We start from the raw sequence: 25064 nt of genomic DNA on the forward strand, positions 1-25064 counted from the left end.
CTTCATAAATGTTAGAAACTCTCTGCTAACATTGTTTTTCCCTTTCATGTTCTTCTTGAGTGCCAGCCCCTGTGCAAGGATTACATATCACATACCTATCTGCATGTGCCTTCTCGTTGCGTTGGGAACAGGCAGTAGGGTGTGTGGATCATTACCAAGTAAATCTGCTACCAAACCAAGGAAATATCACCATGCACCCCGCACGTGACGGATACATTCAGGTACACACATACTTAGTTAGACGCATACTGTTTAAAGGTTAAGTTAAGAAATGTACCATAATTGTAGACGCTGGGACAACAAGCGTGTAAAAAGTTCACCTAAGTATCATCAAAGCCTTTGTCATTTCACCAAAGCAGTGTTTGAGTAAAAGGAACAAACTCAGAGTTGCAGTAGTGTTGTAATATTAAAGTGAAAAAAGTACACACACATACACACATAGATCTCTTGACCAGTCACATTCCGGCTTCTACCGGCAGCCAGGTGTCAGTTACCCCCCAAAATGTAACCTGACACACCTCAAACCACACACATAGACAGTACAGAGAGTTGAGTAATAGATCTCATTATTTGTTAAGTTGCCCTCTTGAGCTCAACCCTGAATCATTCATTTGCTTAAGCAGCTCTCCTGGAGGGAGAGACCAGTGGGAGACTGTTAGCCTTGTGCTAATGAAAGGACCCACTGCCCTTCCTTGTAAAATTCCAAACATTTTGGACTACCTCAAGAGCAGGATCTTTCAGTATTTAATGCCTGGATGACTAACCCTGTAACCTTCATTAATGCCATTAACCAGCAGCTTCTAGACTCGGAGTCATCCCTGTCCGGCTCACTGGATTACCTGTAGCCCACTGCTAACATTTGTGCACTAATTCTGGAAACAGGTATACTGGTGAGGCCTCTAACCTGCTGTGACTAAACTAAAGCTAACTCGAAAACCCAGCATGGCCTTCTTCTCAGACATCCTACTGCTCACACTGTGCCTGGGCCAGGTGCATTCACAGGTAAGAATTAGACAATGGTTACATGGCTCTGGTGCACACAGTTATTTCTAAACTGCGCACATAGATATGTTATGTATGTGTAACAGTAATACACTAACCATTCAGAGTCACGTTTTAGCTTTACAAATGAATGCACATGCAGTAAGATCAATTTTAAAGCACCCTTTCTTACCGTGTCTGAGTGTTTAGTCATTTTTCTGAAAGGTAACACACTATCCAACACCTTGATGTCACAGATGCTACAACATGCACTGAAGCAAAAAAGCAGTGATGCGGGAAGCAGAGCTCGTCTGTCTCACAGATGTTAAAATGCAAACAAGTGCAACCACAAGCTGTCATCCATTCACTAATACCCACCTTCAAATTGATTTAGATGGATGAGGAGAGGTCTGGTAATTCTGTCATAGGCAGCATAATGGAGTAAAATAATGGAGTGAAAATTGCATGTATTTTGTCATTTAGATGAATATTACTGCAAAAAAACTGAAGAAAAAAGACAATAAAAGACAAATGAAAAGACAATAAAGGGATTACTGCTGCATGTGTTGTCTAAAAATGTTTAAGCAATTTTTCAGCTGTCTATAATTTTAAGCAATAATGATTTTGCATAAAATCCAGTTTAAAATCCATCAAACAAAAATACATTTAGGTTTTAAAAGAGAAATAATTGGGAAGTAGCACGTTACATTGCTGATGAGCAAGTAGATTTATTTATTTTTCTGCTCCCACAGGCCGATGTGGTAAATGTCAGCCCCAAGACACAATACACTGTAACAGTCACAGCAGCCTCCTCCTCGAACATCAGCCGTGGAGTCAGCCGCATGATCAACATGAATGGGAGCGGTAAGACACACACACACAGTTTGGTGTTGTTTGTGTACGTTTTGTTTTTTCAGATGTTAAAGCACCATCAGGAACTCGTTTTGTATTTGCTCACTGTATATATATATATTACACACACACATACACACTGAGGAAAAGGGATTGGCACAGTGGAGGTGTGTGTATAAATGTGTGTGTGTGCCTACTTTGCTGTTTAATTCCTTTTAGGTAACTTAAGCCTGGGTTTTTGAACCACAGGATGAATGGGTCTGCAGTGAATGTCAGTGAAATGCCACTGCTGTGTGAAGCCTTATTCATCAGGGTTCAGCCTAAAACACCCTTCATGCAGACCCAACACACACACACCCACACACACTCAGAGGATCAGTCTACAACAGATAGCAACACCATTCTTCAGACGACACAGTAGTCTGTCGGGTAGATAGTACAAAAGTTATTAATCAAAACAAGTGTACTGAGTTTGTTTTGTTGGTGATGTTTTACACAGGAGAAGCCGAGGGGATTAGATAAGAGATTACATATTTGAGCCCACTGAGGCGCCAGTTGGCTCAAGTACAGATGATTAACAGACATGTAATATACAGCTATTTGTGTAATTTTTAGATATTTTTACTTTACTTGTGTTCTGCTTATGTTTACATCATCTATCTCCTTCACACGGCTGCCCTCATCTTCATCAGTTCCTGGTCCACCTTCAGGCCTAGAGGGAGAAGCTGTCGGCTCTAATGGCATCCTGCTTTCCTGGAATATACTGTCTAATGCCAAAGATATAGATGGATATGTCATAAGGTAGTTTTTCAAGATCTTCTTTGGAAAACTGTCTAAGATACATACACTATCATAGTTTAGTATAGTCAAAAGTTTTGATCTCACATCTTATGTAAAAGTGCAGTATAATCAGCAACATGTACTAAACAAGTGCTAAATACTTATTGATCTATCTATATATCTTCTATGTAGTTTTTCTGTCACGTTTACACATGTTGCCAAAAGGGATGTCGCAGAATACCTTCTGCTGGACAACCTATACAACATCAACAATGATCACTTCTTCACTTTTACAATTTTCATTTATTGACCGTTATAAATGCAGATGCCAATATTAGCAGCAAATAGCCAGAAATTGGCATTTGAGGTGTTCGAGATACATGTCTACAGTACAACCTGGCTTTTTTGTGCAAAAATGGTTTGAAATACTTTCCTAGGGATTATTTTTAATGTTAAAAATATATTACAACAAGACCTTATTACTATATGTTAAAAATTCAAAGATCAGCACAGAGCTAGTTACCAGTTTTTGGATTAATGTAGATCAGTGAAATATTCACCTCATGAAGCAGCTGTATAGCTGGTTCCATAGAAGAGGGTCCTGAAAACTGAAGGCTCTGCCTCCTGTTGTACTTTTAAATAATCTAGGAACAACAGGTAAACCTGCAGTGCGAGAGCAAAGTGGGTTGATACGGCACTATAAGGTCAATAAGATAAGTAAACAAGAAATATTAAGTGTAGTTGAGTACAGTTCGACAGTTTTGCATCTGACCATATATTGTATATTCATTCAGTTGCATAAATTTCATAAGTGTGAAGTTGAGATATGATGATCTTAACTACCTGGTTTCTTACTGCAGGTACAAGGAGGTGTGTCCTTATCCTGACCCCGCTTTCACACAGGTGACAAAATACCTGGATATACCAGAGACCCTGATCACTGACTTTACTTCAGGATCTACCTACCACATTCAGGTAGAATATAATAGTCAGAATTAAATTAAGTTTACAGTCAGATTGTTTGGTGAATTCACTATAAACAATAAAACAAAATAAAACTCATTCTCGGGAACTGCTCCAACTTACCTGTTTTGACTACAAAGCCGTGGCCCAAAGGAGCTACAGTGGCAGGGGTTCAAGTCTGCTCCACACCATTTCTTTCGTCTCTTTCCCCCTTTACCTGTCTAGTCTCTGGAGTCTTATCAAATAAAGGCTGACCTAGCAAATTTTGTTTAAAAAGTCCCAGATTGAATCAAAACAGAACAAGCTGTCCTGCAGGGATACTGCACATAAAAGAGCTTTTGAATATGAGTTTTTATTATGTTAAAATGAATTGATTAATAGATATACTTCTGGGAACTGTGATCATTGTCCCTCTTAACAGACCTCCTTGAAACTGCCCCCCTCCCAGCATGTGAGTGTGTAACTATGTGACAGAGGATCAGATTATTCTGTTGATCTGGCTGAATACTGGTAATTGATCCTGATTGCATTATTAAACAGGTAAACAGATCTATGGATGAGTCTTGGCTCTTTCCACTATCTGTTGTCAGTGAGCTTGAATGCGATCATGCTTAAAGGTTTTCAGAATTCATTAACCCGCTATGACCTTCACACAAATGGATGTGACACACTTACAGATTATAGCTGCACATACTGCATTTATCTGTGTGTGTTTGCACGTATAATGTTACTAAATTTTACCTCTGAGTTTGCTAGACCTCTAGACCCTACGCACAGCTGAGCCCATAAGCAAATTCGTATTTCTTCCTCAGCCTGTAATAGCCCTTATACTCTTGTCACCAAGTGTATAAGGGCTATTATTTCCCCACAGATTTCTCAATAAACAAATAGAAAAAGCATTTGTGCCACAGATTAGCGTTTTAATGAAAGCTGCATTGTTGCACTGTATTTTTACAAGGGCAAAAATCTCTTCTGCTCTGTCTTTTTTCAACAGTAATTCCTCAAAGTAAAGCCCATTGAGTTTTTCTCTAAAGCTGAATATGAGATAGTTTTTCCTCAGCTTACCTATTTCTGATGTGAAGCTGAAAGCATTCAGTTTAGAAAGGCACGGATACAGCCATTTGTCATGTTGGCATAAAGAATGGAAGTCGAATAATAAAGAACAATCTTGCATGTAGGCAAGTGGTAAACAGAAAAAGTGAAAAAAAACAAAAAACAACTGGAACCCATTTGATGTGTAAGGAACTGACAGAGAACAACGGCGTGATTTCAGATATGAATAAAGGAGGAAGGTTTAGTCAAGAACAGGTGAAGCAGGTGTGAGAGTTAGGTGACAGGAAACACTGAGAAAATCTGAGGACATGAGGGTTATGTTTAGCTCACCTGTATTGTAGTGTTGCACCTAGATCAACTGATCCATTATGTCCATTGCTTGTTTAATTATTCTGGGGTTACCCTGTATGTGCTTGGCTGCTGATTGGATGACACTGACACGAACCAGAGAAACGCCTGCAGCACCCCACTGCTAACCGTTTCGTGGCAACAAGGTAGAAACAAATAGCTGAACGGCGCGCGCTGTTTTCTGATCTCAGGCAGGAACGAAATACATTTTTTCTTTGTTCTTTTTTAAGATAACATGTCAGTTCCCATACTACTCCAGTACAAAACTAAAATCCATTTAAGTGACTCCACAGTTGACCTGATAAATTGCTATTTAATTTTGATCCAACCTTAAATTACTGGAAAAAATTCAAAGACTTGAGACTGTGTTGTGATCTGTTTACATCTACGCTATATAATGAGATATATTTTTGTAGAATATATATCTCTGGGATCTCTGAATAAACTCTGCTACGGCAGCTTGTTCCAGCAGCCTGAGATTAGCACATGACTGGGAGATGATAACTGACAGGAACATGAATTAATCATTATGCCTACCAACACTTCCTCTCTCTCTCTCTGTTTCTCTTTAGGTAGCAGCTATATCTCCATTTGGAGTAGGAGCATTCAGCAAATCTTTATACATAAAGACAGCAGAGTCCCGTGGGTATTCATGCACAAGCACACAGCCTTGCACTCCGATCCAAGCGTCTCAACATCATAAAAAAATAACATGTGCATGTATATTTCACTGAATTTGCATGTGTATTCACATCCTGCAGCCCCTGGCCTGGTGACCAATCTCACAGCGTATGCTCATAACCACACCTTCGTCGTCCTTACCTGGTTCTTGCCACACCGCATCAATGGCCTCATCACAAAGTTCGCCGTCAAGGCCAAATTTGCTCGTACTGGGCAGATTGTCCGTTTGCTGGAGGTCAATGCAGTGGACATCATGACTGTAGCCCTGCCTCACTGCAATGTACTGTGTTTTTCCTTCACCCTCCTTCTAAACTGTGCTGTTATTGCCAAGTGTTTTTGTTCTATACTACTTTCCTGTCAAGATGATAAATAGCTCAAATGCACAAGGCCGACCGTCTTTTCTCTTTCCTTTTTTTCTTAAATGCACTCTCTCTTTTTATCCCGCATGATTTCATGTGTCTAGGATGCAGCCGATATCCTGTCCAGTGCGACTCTCAGTCCCTTGGAGATAACAGCATCATCGCCACCCATCACCCTCTCTGCTGTGCCCCCTGCAGCCTCTTGGAACGTACCCATATCAGTAGGAGTTGATCAGCTACGACCTTATATTGCCTATCTATTTGAGGTGTCCGCCTTCACCTCTGAAGGAGAGGGACAGGTAGCCTCCACTATGGTTCGCATGCCAGAATCAGGTGTGGAAAAAGAAGCGTGCAAACACTTTAGCACTAATTAAGCTCGTATTCATATTAGCACTGAGGTATGAAAACAAATATTCCTGCTTGTGCAGCTCCAGAAGACCCGCCACAAAACTTCTCTGTATTCAGCATGACGTCTCGATCATTCTCTGTGTCCTGGAGCCCTCCCAGCATCACGACAGGAAAGTTCTCCTACGTACTCTACCTTCATGGACCCACAGGTGGATAAATGTTGACTCAGAGCAAACACAGCTACATGCACACATAATACACGCAAAAATCAATGCAGTTTTAAATTTTGTTCTGTTTTTTTTTAAAGGTTTTATGTATGAGAACAGCACAGGAGATACCCGTTTTGCTTTTACCGGTTTGAAACCCTACACGAGGTACATAGTAGACGTCCGAGCAAAAGCAGCTGGTGAGGTGGGTCCTGCAGCGACGGGAGACATCGTTACACCTGCGGAAGGTGAGGCAGTTACAAGATTGAAGTATAAATGAAAAAGTTCAGTTTAGTTAGTTTAGTGTAGTTTCACTTTTAATACAGACGCACACATTGGTAGCAAATAAAATAAATACATACAAAATACAAGAGCAAATTTAGTTTTTGTGCTTCTGTTTATCTATGTGCGTGTGTGTGTTTGTGAGGATAGCACCCAGTGCAGTGCAGCACCTGATGGCAATTGCTGAGGATTCAGTTTCAATTCGTGTAAGTTGGAAAAGCCCTGCCCAGCCCAACGGTCCCATAATCCAATACAGACTTCTGGTGCTGTTTGAGGAAACTCTGCTCCAGAACATCACGATGACAGCAGTAAGCCAGATGATATTATCTCTACCGCTCTATGCTTCCAGCTTAAAAAACACAGTTAAAGACATGTGATATGTTGCTGTGTCATGAATACTTGTACAATCCATTACAGCTGATGATACACTGTCGTCGTTTTACGATCGGATGTAAGACCACTACACTCTCAAAGATCAATATGGTTCAGCAACACTCTGCAATAGTCTACAGTGGATTATCGGCTTTTTTAAACCACTAGTCTGGTGGATTACAATGGACTGTGTGCTGCTGTATCCTATTATAGGAATAATTAAAAAAAAAAACACCTACTTTATATCGGAGCCCCTTTAATAATGAGTGCTATCTACTGATGCTTACTGATTTTATTAGAAATCACATTAAGGGATGATGAGTCTCATATATCCATATATAAGGTGTTTTTATTGTCTCCTTTCAGAATACAACTGGTTTTTATGAAAATGAAACACGTCCACCTGATGTCCATAACAGTTCAAAGAGGCATAAAAGAACTGCTGAGCTTGGTCTGATCACATCTCCACCAACTTTTACAGCTACTATTTCAGACCGCACGCTGCACACTAGTGCTACTGCTTCCAGTTTCACACACTCTGGACTTAGAAGCACTGATTACATCACTAACACGAATGCTCAGCCAACCACTTACCCCATGGCCACCAACAGGCCCAGCCCTGATTATGACACTGCCTCACGCTCTGACAACCCAAATATGCAGTCTTCTGACTCTGCAGTCTCTGGAACGTCTGCACTTTCTCTTACCTCTGTGCCATCTGTTACACTTCCACCCTGGCTTACGAAGCAATTACATGCCGGGGAAGTGACCTCAGGCTCTGCCCCCTTGGCCCTGACCCCAGGCCAGCTTCGCTTGTCTACACTTGATGCTTCAATTACAGAACACTTTTCAACACGCAGCGGTGCTGTGTCTGGTACCACAGGTGGGAGAGCTAACTGTAAACACTGCATTTTTTTAACTTTGCTTTGCTTTGCTTCGCTTTAACCAGAATTATTATTAAAAAAAACCCTTGACTATTCATAAATCCTCTGTGCATGTGTCTGCATGAATCTGCAGGGGTAACAGTGAGACAGGAGGTAATGGACGTTCTGTCTGAGGAGTTGTCCTACTTGGTGTCAGATCTAGTTCCCTTCACTGAGTATACATTCAGGGTCACTGCTTCCACCACTGTAGGAGAGGGCCCTGCTGCAAATATCACAGAGAAGACCAGGGAGCAGGGTGGGTGCTTATGGTACACGTTTAATAATTGTAATAAATATTAACAAGAAAAAATGTTAATAGAGCTGTTAAAGGTGCCCAATTTTAACATCTTGTGCGTCTGTATCTTTTAGTTCCTAGCTCCGTGCTTGAGGTATCCTATCAGAATATCAGCTCTACCTCCATTCTAGTGAGCTGGACCCCACCCATCAATCCCAATGGGCGGATCACACATTACACTGTTTATGGTCTCAAACTGCCCAGTAATCAAGGCCTGAAATGGGTTACTAACACTACCAGCATATTGATAACAGGTAGCGTCTTCATTCTCTTCAGCTGACATTTTCTTAAGCCGTTAAGTATAACTGCCACTACAATGTAAAGTATCACTTTTCCCTCTTGTTATGTATAGATCTGGACAAGTACACTCCTTATAAGCTTCGTGTAGCTGCATCCACAGTTGTGGGGGAGAGCTCACTTTCTGAGGAAGATGACATTTTTGTTTTCACTTTAGAGGATGGTACGTGTTGGACTTTTGAATTTATACATTCACAAATACAAGATGCCATCATACATTTCTGTAACTTTTCCCATAAAAATAAAAATCCTTACCTGAATACAATTTGGCCGATATCTCCTTCAAGGTCTTCCTGTAGATCTGCTACTTTTCAGTCAGTCCCTCGAGGGCCCGTTCCTGACCACTTGGCATAAATTGAAAAAACAAAACAAAACTGCATTTTAAAAAATAAAATGTGCGATGAATGTAGAATAAAAAAAACAACAACAGATTTCTCTTGCTTGTGCTTCTGAACTCTCATTAACTGCTCATTCAGTTTGATGCAGAAGCTCATTCCTGCTCTCACAGCAAGTTTGAGGCAGACGTGTGAATGCAGCCGAACTGGAAGCATTCAGGAGGTGCACAAGGAAATGAGCTTGAATGGAGGGTCGGCCAAATTTAAGTCAAGAATTTATTATTTTTGCTGGTTGCAAAACTTTAGGATCGTGCTGCCTGTATGTGCAAATGCAAAAATCTAAACTTTGTCTGAATTCTGTTTATAATGCTTGGATCAACTATATGTTATCAATGATTAATGAATATCCAGTGTTAAGTTTTTTAAATTAATTAATCATGAGCTTTGCATAATAACTATTACTGTATTCTTTATAAATTGCTTGAAAATGTAACTTTTTTATTAACTACCTACTGCAAATACTGACAAGTTCTCTGTTTTTTTTCTTCTCCCTCTTAGAGCCCGACTCCCCTCCTGTAAACCTCACTGTGGTAAACACCACCCCCTCTACTGCCACAATAGCCTGGTCTGCACCAGAGAAAGCTAATGGGGCGATCCAGCAGTATGAGGTCCTGTATGAGAATGAATCCTACTCTGCGCTGGTGAACACGTCTTCTAACAAAGTCACCCTGTTCAGTCTGAAACCATTCTCCTTTTACAATGTGTCTGTGAGCGCGTACACGCGTTACGGAAATGGCAACCAGACATCAGACACTTTATACCTGTTATCTGGAGAAGATGGTGCGTTGAAGGATGTGCCCACCTTCACAGATACATTCATATGAAAGGCTTTAGAGTGAATACCAACTGTTTAACCAACACGTTATGATGTTTTATTCCTTCTCCAGTCCCGGGCAGTCCTCCATATGGGCTCTCCTATGAATCAGTTAGTCCCAGTGAGGTGAATGTGACGTGGATGCCTCCTCTGCTGCCTAACGGCGTCATTATTCACTACAGCTTAGAGATTTGGAACTCCAGTCACTACCTGAACCTGACCTCGCGAACCAACTACATCCACATCACGCATCTGAGGAAGTACGCACACTACCGCATCGTAGTTCAAGCACACACAAGAGTCGGAGCGGGAAACTACAGCAGCGAGCCGCTCAACATCACAACACTTGAGGATGGTGAGAGGGGCGTGAGTGACAAGAGGAAAAAATGGGGGTGGTGTGGGGGTTCTTTTCAGTTCCAGGACACTCCACCATTACATCATCACAGGCTGACAAGTTCGAAGGGCATCTGATTAAATCTGACTTTCCTCTAGTCTTTTCCTCCTCACGTCTCTGTTTCAGCTCATGCTAATGATGTTACATCACAGATATCCGATGCCACGTGACACTCGTGTTTTCCACCACGACTGGGAAGCACAAACAACAGATTCATTACAACTAATCTGTTTTTTTCTTTTCAGGGAAATGTTCTATTTTTTCTAGTGTCTTCCTGTGTGCCTTTTGAGTCCCTGATTTCCACAACGATAAATATTTTAGAAATTAATTTCCGTTTACTTGTAAGTTCACCACCAATGCAGGTTTGTGCTACGTTATTGGAAAGTCTTTCTCGTGCGTCTCAGCTCCAGGCACACCTCCTCAGTTTCTCCATGCCAGGAAGTTGTCAGACTATGAGGTAGAGTTATCATGGCAGCCACCACTCGAGGCCAATTCAGACATACTCTACTACATTGTCAGAGTCTGGTAAGGTTTTGAACTCTACTTCCATGTAATAACCTTAAAAGAAAACACAAATAATTCAGCATCTATGTGTTAGGAATGAAACGACTGACCTGCGGCAGAATGTGACAAAGACTTCGGTGGTTATTAACGTGGACTCAGAGAGTCACTACAATGCCTCTGTCTCCAGCTGGACCAGACTGGGGGATGGAGGAGTGCTGATCTACATCAGCTTTACCACAACTGATGCAGGTGCTGGATACATGTTATGCAATCTTTAAACATTATCGTGTTATCCTCACATAAAAAATAACATTTCCTCTTAAGTGATGTTTTATCGCACAACTTGAGTTTTTGTCCTTTTAAACTGTCTCCTTTCAGAGCCATTTGACCCCCCGCAGAATGTGACTGTTGTTAATACAGACGCCTCCTCTGTTACCTTGATGTGGTATCCACCCACTGAACCCAACGGGATCATTGTACACTACACTATTTACTACTCATTTAACAACACTGTGACTGCGAAGGTGAGACAAAAATACTGAAGACAGATTAATTGAGTCAATAAGTCGGATGAAAGGTGCTGAATGTAGTAATCACGGCAAAGTCCCAGATTCCTTTATAGCATTTTAGCTCCAGCACACACACACACACACACTCCCCCCGCACGACCCTGATAAGGACAGATTGAATGATAAGGAAAGAGAAACTTGCTTCCTGATGCAATGTATTGCACCTGATTTGTAACAGTATATATTTTGCTCTCGCTGAAATGCATTTTTCAGGCTGTGAAATTAAGCCTGACACATCTTTTTCTCCACAGACAGTTCCTGTTTCAGACTTATATTCCCACACCTCTCCTGACTCACGTCTCTCCTACACTCTGACTGGGCTGATTGGGGGCAATAACTACACCTTCTGGATGGCATCCAGCACTGTGCAGGGTGATGGAGGGGTCCATTCCGAGCCCTTAATCCTGTTATTACCAGAGGACGGTCAGTCAGACACACGCACACACAAACGCAGTACAAACGAGGATAAAGTAAATACACATACACATAAAATACTACTCGGGAAGCTGGATAATAATTGCATGCGATGATTAAGAGTCTCACCGGAGGGCAGGTCTGCACTCTTTTTTTCAGAGCTCTTCAACTTGAAAAAAAATTACATAAAAACGCTGTGATTGAAAATAGCTTTCAGTATCCGTGAAAGGAGATAAAAAAAAAATGACCACCTGTGACACTGCGCTTTGAAGACAGCCAGTTATGACAGCATGATGAAAAATGTTAGGGATTATAAAAAGGGAGGAACGCAGAAACACTTAAAATTTGTTGGCACAGAGATTCAACTGAGTTTGATGAGCTTTGAGGAAGTTCATATTAATTCACACTACAGTCCTTGAATTTGCATTTATGCATATGCAAATATTTTGTTGCATTTTAGCATTTTAGCCTTTTAAAGCTCTTTGTTTTTATGTGATTTTCAAAAAAAACGGTGCAGACAGCAACTACAGACTTATTCACAAACTGACTGCATTTTGGCACTTTTTGTTTTGTTCAATTTTGCTTGTCGTGTATTCTGTGCCTCTGAATAATCACTGCTCACACTGACTCTGTATCTCTGCCTATGCTCTAGCTGCTCCACTCTCAGCCAGTCGCCGGACCTCCAGGGCACCTTGTCTGTCCCGCACAGCTAAGCCCAGCAGGGGTTTACTCCCCTGGGCTCAGACCCTCACACACATCCGGCCCCTAACATCCACTCATTCATCTTGCAGATCTCTCTGTTTTTTTTCTGTCCTCTGTCTCCCCACCCCTTTTTTCTTTTTACTCTTTCTAGAGGACCTGACACCATAAGCAGGATGAGTATCACTTCATCTCTCTCCCTTTCATTCCTTAATTTTCAGTTTGTAAATTTCTTTTCTAAGAGCCTCTGTATTTCAAAATGAAGTCTTGTTAATCGTGCATTGTTTTGTGTATGTTTACTGTTTGATTTTGCTTTGTTCCTGTTTTCCTGTGCTGCCAAATTAATGTTATGCTGTATTGTTCTTGATGTGCTATTTCTTTGCTAATTACAATCACCCTGAAAGTTGATGATGATGATGATCATTGTGATGACTTCATTTTTAAGTCTCAGGGCATTGATTGATGCCCAATTTGATTCCGCACTCAAACGTAAACTCACAGTAAGGGCATAGAGTTTCAATCACTCGTGCCAGTGGAGATTAATAATAGTAACACTATTCTTCTTGTCTCATTCTTTAGTGCCAGGTGACTCGGTCCAAAACTTGACGGCACAGATCTTCAGCTCCACGGTAATCATAGTGAGCTGGGACCCTCCTCTGGAGCCAAACGGACGCCCCTACTACCTGCTCACCTTACAGGAGGCAGGCATCGTTCCAAACATCTCCAACCAAAGGGCTCCAGCTGTCAACAAGACCATAAAGCACACCACAACTGACAACATCTTCCTGTTCACCAAACTCAGGAAATATTTCCCTTATGTGCTGACTGTTACCCCAGCAACTACTGCTGGCCCTGCCTACAACCATACAAGCACAATGTACCTGAGAACGGATGATGACAGTGAGTTTATTCACAGATATTCACCCATGCAATATGTCTTTATGCATTTGTTGTGGCACTGACATATGTGCGGGCTTGTTTCCCCTTAGTTCCTAGTTCTGCTCCGTTGTTGGTGTCCACCAAGAACCTGTCTTCGTCTTCCATCGGTGTGGTCTGGCAACGCCCTCTGGAGGCCAATGGGGAGATAACAGAGTATACCCTGATTCTTGTTGGCCTGGAGGGCACCAACACAACACATACCCCCAACACCTCGTTCGTCCTCACTAACCTACTTCCATACACAGCTTACAATCTCACGATTACGGCCGCAACTCGTAAAGGCTCGGGGCCTAGTCTGCTGCTGCAGCTGCACAGCGATGAAAGTGGTTAGTTTGAAAGAAGAGTTTAAATGATTATAGTGGGATGGCAGAAACTTAATATTCTCTTTTCTATCTGCCCAACTTTATGATCCAGGTCCCACCTCTCCTCCCCGTAACCTGACTATATATAACCACACGGCAGTCTCTGTGTGGCTGAGCTGGGAGCCTCCTCTAGAGCCCAACGGAGTGGTGATAAAGTACGGATTTCGGATCCAAGACCTCATCACACAAACCGTCACACATCGGGTACTGTTAATTTCACACACTGAAAGCAGCCTCACAACAACAATAACACACACCTACACATACTCCAAGGACCCACTCAGTAAGAGTACACATGGGCGGGAGCTAATTTCACACTCCAGATGCTACTGAGCAATAACATGATACTTAAACTCACCATCACATATGTGCTGATATAGACATATTATCCACTCCAGCAGTCAGATTTAATATTGTATGTATTTCCTGTTTGTTTGTTTGTTTGTCTGGGAACAAATGCAGAATTCCTCTGGTTCATCAACCACAGAGTATCTCTCAGGCTTCAAGCCCCACAGCTCCTATGAAATCAGTGTGAACAGTTTCACCAGAGTGGGCCATGGGAATCAGTTCAGCAGCCCTGTGTCCTTCACAACCAATGAGTCAGGTAAAATATACACTGTATACAAACAAGGGACACATGTAAACACAGATATAGGTTTCCTTTCTCAATTAAAACTTTGGAATGTTTTTTTGGGATGATAAGATTTGTATCAGGATGCCAAGTGGAGTGTGACTGTAGAAGTAGCAAAAAGAAAATGAGGCCATACAGCAAGGCTTTCAGTAGGCCTTGGGGCAATTCTGGCAACCCGTTAGGCGACTCAGGAAGGGGACCCAGCTTCTTGTATACAGTGGTGATGGAGTGCTGCTAACCTTGCCTGCGGATAGTCAGGAAGTAGAAAGAATGCTTTAAGGACCTTCTCAATCTCAGTGACACACTGTAGTGGAAGCAGAGTCTAGTGACTTGCCCATCACTGTGGCTGAGGCCACTGAAGTATTCAAAAACTGTCCAGTGTGGCCACTGGACAGTTTTTGACTACTTCAGCCCCTGGATGGATGTAATTCGTCCTGGATGTTGTAAGGCTGTCTTGGTTGACATTGCCTCTGCAGCATCACATGGATGTTAGACACAGTGCCTCTGGATTGGCAGATCAGGGTGGTGGTCCTTAGTTTCAAAAGGAATACATTCCTCAGTCTCTCACCAAAGGTCTAAGTCAGAGAGCTGAAGAGGAGACTCTGTCCAGTAGCTCATTGCCTTTACAACCAGGACTCCTCTTTCTTACCAATTCTGTTTATAACTTTCATGAAAGGGATGGATAGAAATTCTGGAAATGGCCAAATTGCAAAGGGTTTCCACTTTATTGGCCTCAGACTTGCATCTCTGCTCTTTGCAGATGATGTGGTTCTTTGGGGCTCATCATGTGGGCCCCTCCAGCATGCTGTAAGATGGTTTGAAGCCAAGTGTGAAGCAGCTCTAATGAGAATCAGCAACTCTATGTCTGAGACCGTGGTAGTTAGCTGGAAAAGGGTGGAGTGCCTAGCGAGTCTGGGACTCCACCCCAAGTGGCGGAGTTTAAGTATCTCAGGGTCCTGTTCACAAGTGAGGAGAGAGTGTATAGTTGATCTACATTCCTACCATTACTTATGGTCATGAGCTCTGGGTAGTGAACAAAAGAATAAAGCCCTGGATTCATCAGATGGCATCTTAAGAACAGCTTTCGGGCTTTAAATCTGTAGGATTTTCTTTACTTTTTGGGGCCAAGGACCACTTACGGGGAAGAAAACATTTCCAAGACCCCTGGTTATGGATCTTTGGGGTCTCTAGACCAGAACCTACGTCTAATGAAGTTAATGGGTTAAGCTGGAACAAGAATTCTGGCTATTCTACCAAACAGAAACTAAAATAATAAATGAAATGTGATAATTAGACAGGTTTGATTTGTTGTGTTGTGTCGTGTAGTGTCACTTTTTTTGGACCGAGTATGTTTCTAGATCTTTAATAGTGAAGAAAAAAGACGCAGTTAGTCAATACAGATATTTGCACGTTAGTAATAATTCAGTGTTCTGTCCAAAAACCTGCAACCTTTTTAAGTTCAATTAAATAATAAACAGTTAATTTTGTGAGTTCTTTAGTAAGAAAATCAACCGAAAGCTAAGATTTGGGTTAACAACATCACTGTCTCGTGTCTTTCTCTGTCTGCAGTGTCTGACGCTGTAGGGAATCTGTCTTGCTCAGGAGTGAGCTGGGATTCAATTCTTTTGTCTTGGGAAATTCCTGCCAATCCTAATGGGCAGATCATTTTTTATGAGATTCAATTGGAGGTAGACCAGCAATCCTATAAACATGAGGCCCATACACCAGAGCACACAGTGACTGGGCTGTCGCCAGACCAGGAATATGCTCTCTCTGTAGCTGCTGTAAACTCTGCAGGACCAGGAGACAGATTAAACTGTACAGCTTCCACCCTTTCAGAATCAGGTAGTCAAATCTTCTTGTACTGCATTTTACATAACCACCACAAGTGAATAATTGATTAAACCTTGTTGTCTCCTGACAGTTCCTGCTGCCCCTCGATTCCTCACCATCTCTCAGGTCACACCTAACAATGTGACACTTCGGTGGGCTCCACCACATTCTGTTCCAGGCCTGCTTAAAGAGTATCACATCGTTGCACAGCTGATTTCAGCTAACTGTGAACCAAGCATATCAGTTAAAGCTCAGTCAACCCCGAAGGACGACCTGGCCCTGCATTGCATTGAACATAATGTGACAGTGTCGATAAATGCTTCAGATGCAGAACAGAAACAAAGCTTCACAATCCATCCCGTGGCTAAATACAGACACTACCGCTTCAAAGTTGCTGCTGTGACCAACGCTGGAGTCGGAGACTATACACAGTGGAAATATAAACGCACCATGGCAGGAAGTAGGAATGACACTGACGACGTGACCTTTTTGTGTTGCCAGATAGCCAGAGAGATTTCCCGCTTAGTCAGACCTTCATGACCAATATTTGACAAATAATTACTTATTTGTTTTCAGACATACCAGCAAAATTACACAGCTTGTCTGATGTTTCATTAGCAACTTGAGCAAACACAGGCATGGTCAGTTGTTTTATTCTGAAAGATGTCTTTAGATGTTATATCATTATAGTTTAGCAGTGCGTAATTAAGTAGTAATTACCAAAATACTAAGGCTGTTGTAACATCATTATTACACGTGTTTGACAAATGAAAGTGAAAAAAGAAATAGAAGCTGAATAAGAAATTATACTGATATTTATTGGACTGCACATGTAATGAATCTATATGCCAATCTAAAAGACAACATATGATGACATCTAACAACTGCAAAACTACAGGAAAGGCATTTAAAGTGAGGTGGACCAAGTGATCCCTGCTAATCCCAAAGAATGATCAGTTAACACTAATGCAACAAAAGTACCTTTTTATTCATGTAAACATGTTAAGATTTAGCAATTAAAGTATTAAAATTGTTAGTCATGCCAATAATCTATAATACCTAATACATTTGCAATGACATGTCCTGCATTGCTGCAGTAATTTTATTATCTAATATGTTCCGGCCAAATTAAATACTCGACCTCCCCTGCCAAGTACAACTAATGTATGCAGGAAAGTCTTCAGCTCATTAATTCAGTATTTAGAACAAAGAAAAGATTAATTACCTTATCTTGTTTAGTCTTGTTTGATTCATATAACCGGAGCCACTCAGTTTTCAGTGTTTCTCTCATTTCCTTCCTCAGACCCCGATGCTCCTCCCCGTGACCTGAAAGTGACTTCCACCTCCAACAGCTTTCACATTGCGTGGGACGCTCCAGCTGTTCTCTCTGGACTGACTTCTTATCTTGTGCAGGTCATCTCGTTAGACTGTGTTTGTCACAAATATGAGCATGTCACCAATGAACTGTAGAACAAAGTTGGCTATTCTTAGAACAGCTCAACAGGCTATTATGTTGTTCAGGCTTTCTCAAAAAGCAGTAGCAATTTAAGTACAAGGCTATAAAAGCAATCCAGTATAACTTAATAACTTTTCTACATAATGTCCTGTAATGCCAGGTGGATGGTCCCGGGGTGAATATCTCAATAGTCAGGGCTCCAGGGGAGTTGATGACCATTGTTGTTACTAACTTGACGGCTTTCAGTCGTTACTCTGTGACTATCACTGCCTTCACTGGTGACTTGGAGCATGCTAGCAGTGATGGGAAAGCCATTGGACCCATTTACTTTCAAACAAAGGAGGAGGGTACGTCTTCACATTGTAGTGTCTGCACCACCTTCTGCCCACCTTTAGAGTTGACCAAATTAATACTGTTGTCTTGTATCTGACCCCAGAACCTAAAGACCCTCCAAAGAATGTGACAGTTTCAGTAATCCCAGAGGAAGTGCGTGCTGTGAAGTTGACCTTTAACCCTCCAGAGGAGCCCAATGGAAACATCACAGAATACATTGTATACATCTATGAGAAGGACCAGCTGGTCAGAAACATTAGCCTTAACATCATCCAAAAAGAGAATAACACGATGGATGCTGTAATAGAAGGGCTAAAGGGAGGACGGACCTACAGTTTACAGGTAAAAAACACACCGCTGTGTGAAGTGAATTCTTTTCTTTTCATTGCAAACTTGAGATTCGGTGTGTAAGTTCTCCATGTAAGAAAAACAATGTCCCCAAAAAATTATAAAACAAATATACAGTATTGTGCAAATGGTTCATCAGATGGCTCAGATTATCCAACATCATGGTTGTAGTGAAGTAAGTATACTTGCGACCAAAAGTGTCTTTTCATTCCCTTAGGTGCAGACTCATGTTGGCATACACCGCAGTTCTTCTAAAAGTTTTCCCTCCGATTCCTGGAAAATTCCCAGTGGAAAAATGTAACAGGCCTCGTAACTCACTGATAATGTACTCCCTGGCTATGAAACTGTGGGCTCTGTCTCTAAATAACTGCAGCTTCATCTCTAAATTGTAGCTGGAACTCTGAGCACTGGTGATAATTCTCGAAATGAAATTTGGATCAGCTTGAGATAGAAGTTGGTTCTTGCTCTGTAAGTTTGAGGTTGTAGGTGAAGTAAAAGCACAATTGGCCAGAACAAGGCTTCCATGGAGCAACTTAAAGCTTTAAGAGTAGTTCAAAGCTGCACAAGGAGACAACTGAAGGGGAAACTTCAGTTATAGAACTTTATGATCTCATCTCCTTTTACACAACACCAGCGCACCTATACTAGCCAAACAACCAAGCCTACCATCAACCAAAAGCTTGGACTTGTTAAACTTTTCAATGCTTTAGTTCCTTTCTGTGCTGGTCTTTCTTACTTTTGTATTCCCTTCTCTCTTGTGCTTGTCTGACTGCAGATTTCAGCAAAGAACGGGGCTGGCAAGAGCCCACTCAGCTCACGTGTCCTGATTACTACAGGGATCAAAGGTACAAGCCTGTCTGTCTTGTCTGTGCTCTGCAATGCTCCAGAGTCTTTCTTTCTTGATGCAGCAGTGCAGCATAGTGTGAGACAGAAAACTACCACTGCACAGTATTATTGCTCGGCATTCAGGGCCGCTCTGATACAGTAAATGTATCTTGGTAGTATTATTAGATGGGTGCTAATTATGCATTTATTCCAGCCTGTTTGTCGTGTTACATATGTAAATGTGGCAGATTAAAAGTACATCTTCTCACACAGACGCAACTTCTACGCACACACGTGTGCGTGTGTTTCTGGGTGTGCTCATGTGTGTGGTTGTGTGTGTGTGTGTGTTTCAGCCCCATCCAAGCCAACCCAAAAACCTCAGGCAATGCTGAGCTATGGAGGGGTTGCCATGGTTACCCACAGGAGTATCACCATCCACATGCCTGCATGTTTCTATAGTGACGACAATGGACCAATCACAAAAATTCAGGTCATCGTGGCCGAGTCAGGGGGTATGACTCTTAAAAAACATTGACAGCCATCACTTTTAGTTGGATACACTCGACTCGGGTGTCTGTCTTTGTATGTGTGTGTGTTTTAAATCAGAGTTTACACTATGTTACTTTGTCCCTACCTCAAAGAAAAAAACAAGTCAAAACTTAAGCAGCTGAAATTTGACTTGGCCTCTTTGCACTTCTTCTCCTCTCTAACTTTTATCTTGCCACAGTGAAGGACAACAAGAACGTGACCAACTGGAAGAGCGCGTACTATGATCATCCCGCCCCTTACTTTACTGACTCAGGGTTCCCCAACCCCCCGTGCAGTGACTCAAGGATGAATGCACATCTCAGAGGTGTGTTTAGAGATGGTTGGTCACAGAGGTACAACCAAACTGCTGCAGAATATGTGATCGGCAAGAGCAATGACTGCACGGGCAACAACACTGAGTATTTCTGCAATGGACCTTTGAAGCCTAACTCTGTCTATGTGTGAGTGCGCCACAGACACAGTCAAATAAAAAAAACAAAACAACTTTTTTTTATGTTTATTTTTGGTAAAAGCTAATGCAAAGTCTTGTGTGTTGTCTTATATTTACCAGGTTTAAGTTCAGAGCCACTAACGTCAATGGGGAATACACAGACTCTGAATACTCAGAGCATATCAAAACAGGTACTGCTGTACTAAGGAAAGGGGTAACCTGTGTGGCAAAGCCCTCTTCTTTTTTTGAATTAATGTTTATCATTCTGTGAATTCTTCTCTGTTAAGGAGTATGGGGAAATTTACTAATGCATCATTTTATTGTCAAATTAATTACCAATGCATGGGTTGCTTTATTGCCATTTCTGTGACCCTCCAGCTCCAGGCGATGGGCTGTTGACCAGAGAAGAGCAGATAATTCTGGGCGTTCTGCTCTCCTTCTTCTTGGCTGTGTTACTCATCATCATCATCTGTGGCTCAGTCAAGTAAAATGGCGATAGACACTCACTCATTTGCATATATTAATAGTCTTAATCGTGGCTAGTTGAGCATTACATCATTTGAAAACAAAACTTCACTCATTTTACACATGTATTTGTATCATTATTTACCTGTTTGATTTATTGACATGTCAGGATCCACCAGCGTAAAAAGGAAGGTGGGACGTATTCGCCCAGAGAGGCAGAGATCATAGAGACTAAGTGTAAGCTGGATCAGCTGATCGCCGTAGCAGATATGGAGCTAAAACAAGAAAAACTCAACCAGTAAGTTTGTGCTAGTTTTAATCTAAAAGCGTCACTTTGACGAATATAACATGCACATTTCAGGCAACTGAATTAGGGTGCGTACTACATGACTTCAGGCTTAATTTAGCTTCTCCAAACACGATCTTAAATCTCAGTCAACAAGACAAAAAATGCCTTTGCTGCAGCCAACTTGATGTGCGCTCCTGTCAGCACAAAATCTTCTAGTGTTGTAGAGTTTGTGCAGAAAATAGCAGCAGCACAGAGACACAATGCAGCACTAAAGTGGCTTTATAATTTATCTTCAGTTCTCTGCAGAACAGACAAGTCTTCCTGTCTCCTTTCTCCCACCATCCTCACAGACAAATTTAGCATCTAGCTTTACTGGGTTTTTTTTTGTCTTTGGCACAAACAAGAGTGCAGACACTAAGTGGTGCAAGCTGCTCTTCCTTTACAAGCTGCAATTTTGAATCTGGTGAGAATCAAACTCAGGTTTAGTTGTTGTTTATGATTTATGAGTGCCACCGATGGTTCGACTATAGCAGTAAACTTGAGGAAAAAAAATATGTACGTCAGTATAAACACTGGTTTATAATCTGATTCATTAATCAGCAGCTAATAGGTAGAGCAGATTGTCCACTAAGCAGAAATGTTACTGTATATACTATACTGCCAAATGCTTTGTAATAGTAGATCCTCTATATATATATCTACACTGTTCCAAAAAATAGTAATGTCAAAGTATCTTACTGTATATTTTACAGTTTTGTACTGTCTTTCTAGAATATCATGAAATTTACATAAGTAGACTGTGATTTTACATGTCAAAGGTAAAATAACATAACATCACTGTAAACATAGTAAAACACACTTTACTTAGTATTTAGTATTTAGTATTAAATACTAAAAACACACTTTACTTGTTTTTTAAATATATTTTTTTGTACATATGCATATTTAGATTGTAAAAATACATTCAGAAATGTATCATAATTTCACAAATATTTGTCTGTCACGTGAGAGAATGATCTGTTAAATTCAAATGTAATACTATGGGAAAATATATAAAATGATCGAAAATTAATGAGAATAATCAATAATTAAAGGAGTATTTGAATTATAATGTTGCTGAAAATTTCATGTCATCTAGGTCTGATTCAATAATTCAGAGGTAACAAGTGAAAATATAATTAATAGGAATAAAAACTAAAAAAAAACATATAAAACATTGCACGGCCACGCTGTGCTAATTATATATTTTAAAAAATAAATGTAGAGGTAGGAATTGCAATTAATATGAATCTCAAAGTATTCACAACATTCCTGAACAGAAATAGGCCTCTGCACCTGGGGTGAGGGTGTGGCCATGAAAACAATGTGACATGCCATTGGATGTTGGGACACATAATAACATGACGCATCGGCCAATGAATGTGAACTAACAACCACAAGGTCGCGGGTATGGCTGCACTGTAGGAAAAAATCCTAATATAAAATTTTTTTACTGTGCATTTTACAGTTTTGTTCTTTCACATTTTAAATTTCACATTTCACTGTAATGTAATAAAACATAATTTTCATGATTATTAAATGTATCTGTTTGTACATATGCATATTTAGATTGTTAAAATACATTCACAAATGTATCATGATCTCACAAATATCTGTCTGTTATTTGAAAGATTGAACTGTTGAATTCAAATTTAATGCTATGGAAAAGTATATAACATGATTCCTATAAGCTTGTGTTACATCACACAAGTATTATTATCATTGCTGTTTAGGGCGATCGTGGCTCAAGAGTTGGCAGTTCGCCTTGTAATCAGAAGGTTGCCAGTTCGAGCCCCGGCTCGGACACTCTCGGTATTGTGTCCGTGGTCAAGACTCTTTGCCTACTGGTGATGGCCAGAGGGGTCGATGGTGCGATATGGCAGCCTCGCCTCTGTCAGTCTGTCCCAGGGCATGCAATCCATTATTATTTAAACCAACTGTTAACCGTATATTTCTGTACATTTACGTATTATGATTCATATTGCCTCATTCAGTGACCTTGTTTATAGGTAATTTCATTATTTCATCACGTTAAAATGTTCCTAATTTAATGTCTAAAAGCACTTGGAAAAGGCAGAATCCCATGTAAAATTAGCGCAACAAACTCTATTTTCATTACTGAAAATAACATTTAAACAACCTCTAAGTGAACCCCTTCCTTCCACAACATTTAAAGAATACTGTCAGCCACACACTGACAAAACACAACAGAAAACAAAAATAAAGAGGTTCATGTAGGTGAGTAAATGTGTCTGTCTTCAGGAAAAGTTGACCGTGTACGAGTATTAAAACACAGAACCTAATTACAAGAAGATAAATACAAGTTCTTCCCTGCAGAGGATAATTGCTACTTATCTCTTCTAATTAGGCAATTGATAAAGGATGCAGTTCCTGAGGACAGTTTGTCAACCACTCTTTTTAAGTTTCAAACAAGCAAAAAAATGTGAACCAAAATATCCATACGCAGTTCACATTGCGGTCATTAGGACAGATTCTTTTCCATGCTTTGTTGTAACCAGACTCTCTTCCCAAGTTAGGTGATGAAACGAGGTCTCTATACACGCTACCTCTCTCACAAGAATATCCATCTTCTTCTTTTGGCTGCTCAATGCCTCCATGTCACTCTATCCATAGCATCCTCTCCTCTGTCACTTCCAACCTCTGTATGTCCTCCATCACTACATCCACAAACTTCTTTTTTTCCTCTTGCCTGGCAGCTTAATTTTCAACATTATTTGCAGTTTACAACAATTTATATTTGGCAATATGGTCAGGCAGAGCATTAAAGGGAGGAGATAGACTGGAGATGGGTTGCAAAGGGAGCTGCAGGTGCAGCAGCAACAGGAGACAAGTTCAAGCAACTTAAAATATATTTTCCAGTTAGATGCATAGAAGGGTACCAGCTAAGTCCTTAGCTGATGTGCCCTTGCACTGAGGTCATCTATTTTCAGCAGATCTACATTAAATGAGGACTGTCCTTGACTCTGTGGTATGCCTGCACTAATGCTTTGCTGAGTTTCATATTAAAATAACACACATTCCATTGTATTTAGCCAGATTTCTTCCGCACAACTTAAGCACCTGCATTTGCTCGCTTAGGCTTTTGTTTTTCTCTCACTGAGCACTTCTCTCCCACCAGGTATTCTTCATTCTTCTTTCGACGGAAAGAGATTTATGTGATCCAGTAAGTTGGGCTTTTAGCATGTGTGTGGCACATTTTGTTGCATATATCTGTTTGTAAGCTGTAGTCTGCTTTGCGTGCATGTGTGTCATCACAGTGTTACTCATTAAGCTTTCATTAAATAATCCATCTGTGCTGCTTAGTAAACCTTCAGTGGAGATCAAAAGTTGAACAAATCAGTGACATCAATGTATTACCTACAAACTGCTCCCTATTCTCCATCAATGTCAGGGAAGCTGGAGAGTTGCTGACAGACCTCTGCTTAAGACCATTTTAATTTGTTTGCCAACTTGTTATCTAAAAATTGCTCGGAAGGCTTAGCACTCTTGTAGGGTACTAATGTGTAAGCTTTATCGATGGCTGAGGATCTGCGTAGCTGCATGTCACAGCGCTGCAACAAGAAGGCTTCCTCGGGGGAATAGCTGCATTCAATTGATGCTACTGATGTTCACATATTCCTTTAGAACAAAACATCAAAGTCTGTGTCGATGTTTAACCAAAGCGATTAAAAAATGGTTAACCGTCCCTGCCTTCAACACATCGCCATATTCTGTCTGAAGCGGGGATCAGTTCAGTTCTGTCGTGGACAGAAAATGCTGTCGTGTGGGCTGTGATTACTGAGTTAATTTGTTTATATTGGTTGATTTTTACTGTCTATTTTTATCCAGGCTGCTCAGCTACAGGAAATCACTCAAGTAAGTCGTCCTGTGTAAATATTTCAAATATGCACACAGTGCAGCATGAAAGAGTCTGCCCTGTACTGCTTAGTCTTGCTTGTATCCTTGAATGTGTTTAAAGAAAATCACATATAGGCATAGAGTTACTGTGCATCCTCTTCTGCTTCTCACATTCAGT

General features: G+C 40.9%; 1 protein-coding gene across 6 annotated transcripts in view; it reads left to right on the plus strand.

Annotated features, from left to right (window-relative positions):
* Nucleotides 1-25064, plus strand: part of ptprq (protein tyrosine phosphatase receptor type Q) — a 44215-nt gene that overhangs the window by 10859 nt on the left and 8292 nt on the right. For 3 of the 6 annotated variants that reach the window (XM_082539850.1, XM_082539851.1, XM_082539855.1), the window contains 37 exons: nucleotides 61-221; nucleotides 1734-1845; nucleotides 2526-2634; nucleotides 3474-3588; nucleotides 5550-5619; nucleotides 5739-5938; nucleotides 6122-6350; nucleotides 6446-6574; nucleotides 6673-6819; nucleotides 7004-7161; nucleotides 7592-8108; nucleotides 8243-8404; nucleotides 8518-8697; nucleotides 8796-8903; nucleotides 9634-9915; nucleotides 10023-10304; nucleotides 10748-10868; nucleotides 10942-11096; nucleotides 11226-11371; nucleotides 11668-11839; nucleotides 13109-13429; nucleotides 13519-13794; nucleotides 13883-14034; nucleotides 14293-14434; nucleotides 16031-16306; nucleotides 16386-16754; nucleotides 17598-17707; nucleotides 17911-18097; nucleotides 18187-18425; nucleotides 19207-19276; nucleotides 19610-19768; nucleotides 19984-20245; nucleotides 20356-20426; nucleotides 20614-20719; nucleotides 20870-20998; nucleotides 24168-24212; nucleotides 24878-24904. In XM_082539850.1, coding sequence (XP_082395976.1) covers nucleotides 61-221; nucleotides 1734-1845; nucleotides 2526-2634; nucleotides 3474-3588; nucleotides 5550-5619; nucleotides 5739-5938; nucleotides 6122-6350; nucleotides 6446-6574; nucleotides 6673-6819; nucleotides 7004-7161; nucleotides 7592-8108; nucleotides 8243-8404; nucleotides 8518-8697; nucleotides 8796-8903; nucleotides 9634-9915; nucleotides 10023-10304; nucleotides 10748-10868; nucleotides 10942-11096; nucleotides 11226-11371; nucleotides 11668-11839; nucleotides 13109-13429; nucleotides 13519-13794; nucleotides 13883-14034; nucleotides 14293-14434; nucleotides 16031-16306; nucleotides 16386-16754; nucleotides 17598-17707; nucleotides 17911-18097; nucleotides 18187-18425; nucleotides 19207-19276; nucleotides 19610-19768; nucleotides 19984-20245; nucleotides 20356-20426; nucleotides 20614-20719; nucleotides 20870-20998; nucleotides 24168-24212; nucleotides 24878-24904 — 6496 coding nt within the window. The remainder of the gene's footprint in view (nucleotides 1-60; nucleotides 222-1733; nucleotides 1846-2525; nucleotides 2635-3473; nucleotides 3589-5549; nucleotides 5620-5738; nucleotides 5939-6121; nucleotides 6351-6445; nucleotides 6575-6672; nucleotides 6820-7003; nucleotides 7162-7591; nucleotides 8109-8242; nucleotides 8405-8517; nucleotides 8698-8795; nucleotides 8904-9633; nucleotides 9916-10022; nucleotides 10305-10747; nucleotides 10869-10941; nucleotides 11097-11225; nucleotides 11372-11667; nucleotides 11840-13108; nucleotides 13430-13518; nucleotides 13795-13882; nucleotides 14035-14292; nucleotides 14435-16030; nucleotides 16307-16385; nucleotides 16755-17597; nucleotides 17708-17910; nucleotides 18098-18186; nucleotides 18426-19206; nucleotides 19277-19609; nucleotides 19769-19983; nucleotides 20246-20355; nucleotides 20427-20613; nucleotides 20720-20869; nucleotides 20999-24167; nucleotides 24213-24877; nucleotides 24905-25064) is intronic. The other 3 variants (XM_082539853.1, XM_082539852.1, XM_082539854.1) reach the window with 3 other exon arrangements.

The sequence above is a fragment of the Aulonocara stuartgranti genome, assembly GCF_965226115.1.
Source record: "Aulonocara stuartgranti genome assembly, chromosome: 7".
Taxonomy (NCBI): Eukaryota; Metazoa; Chordata; class Actinopteri; order Cichliformes; family Cichlidae; genus Aulonocara; species Aulonocara stuartgranti.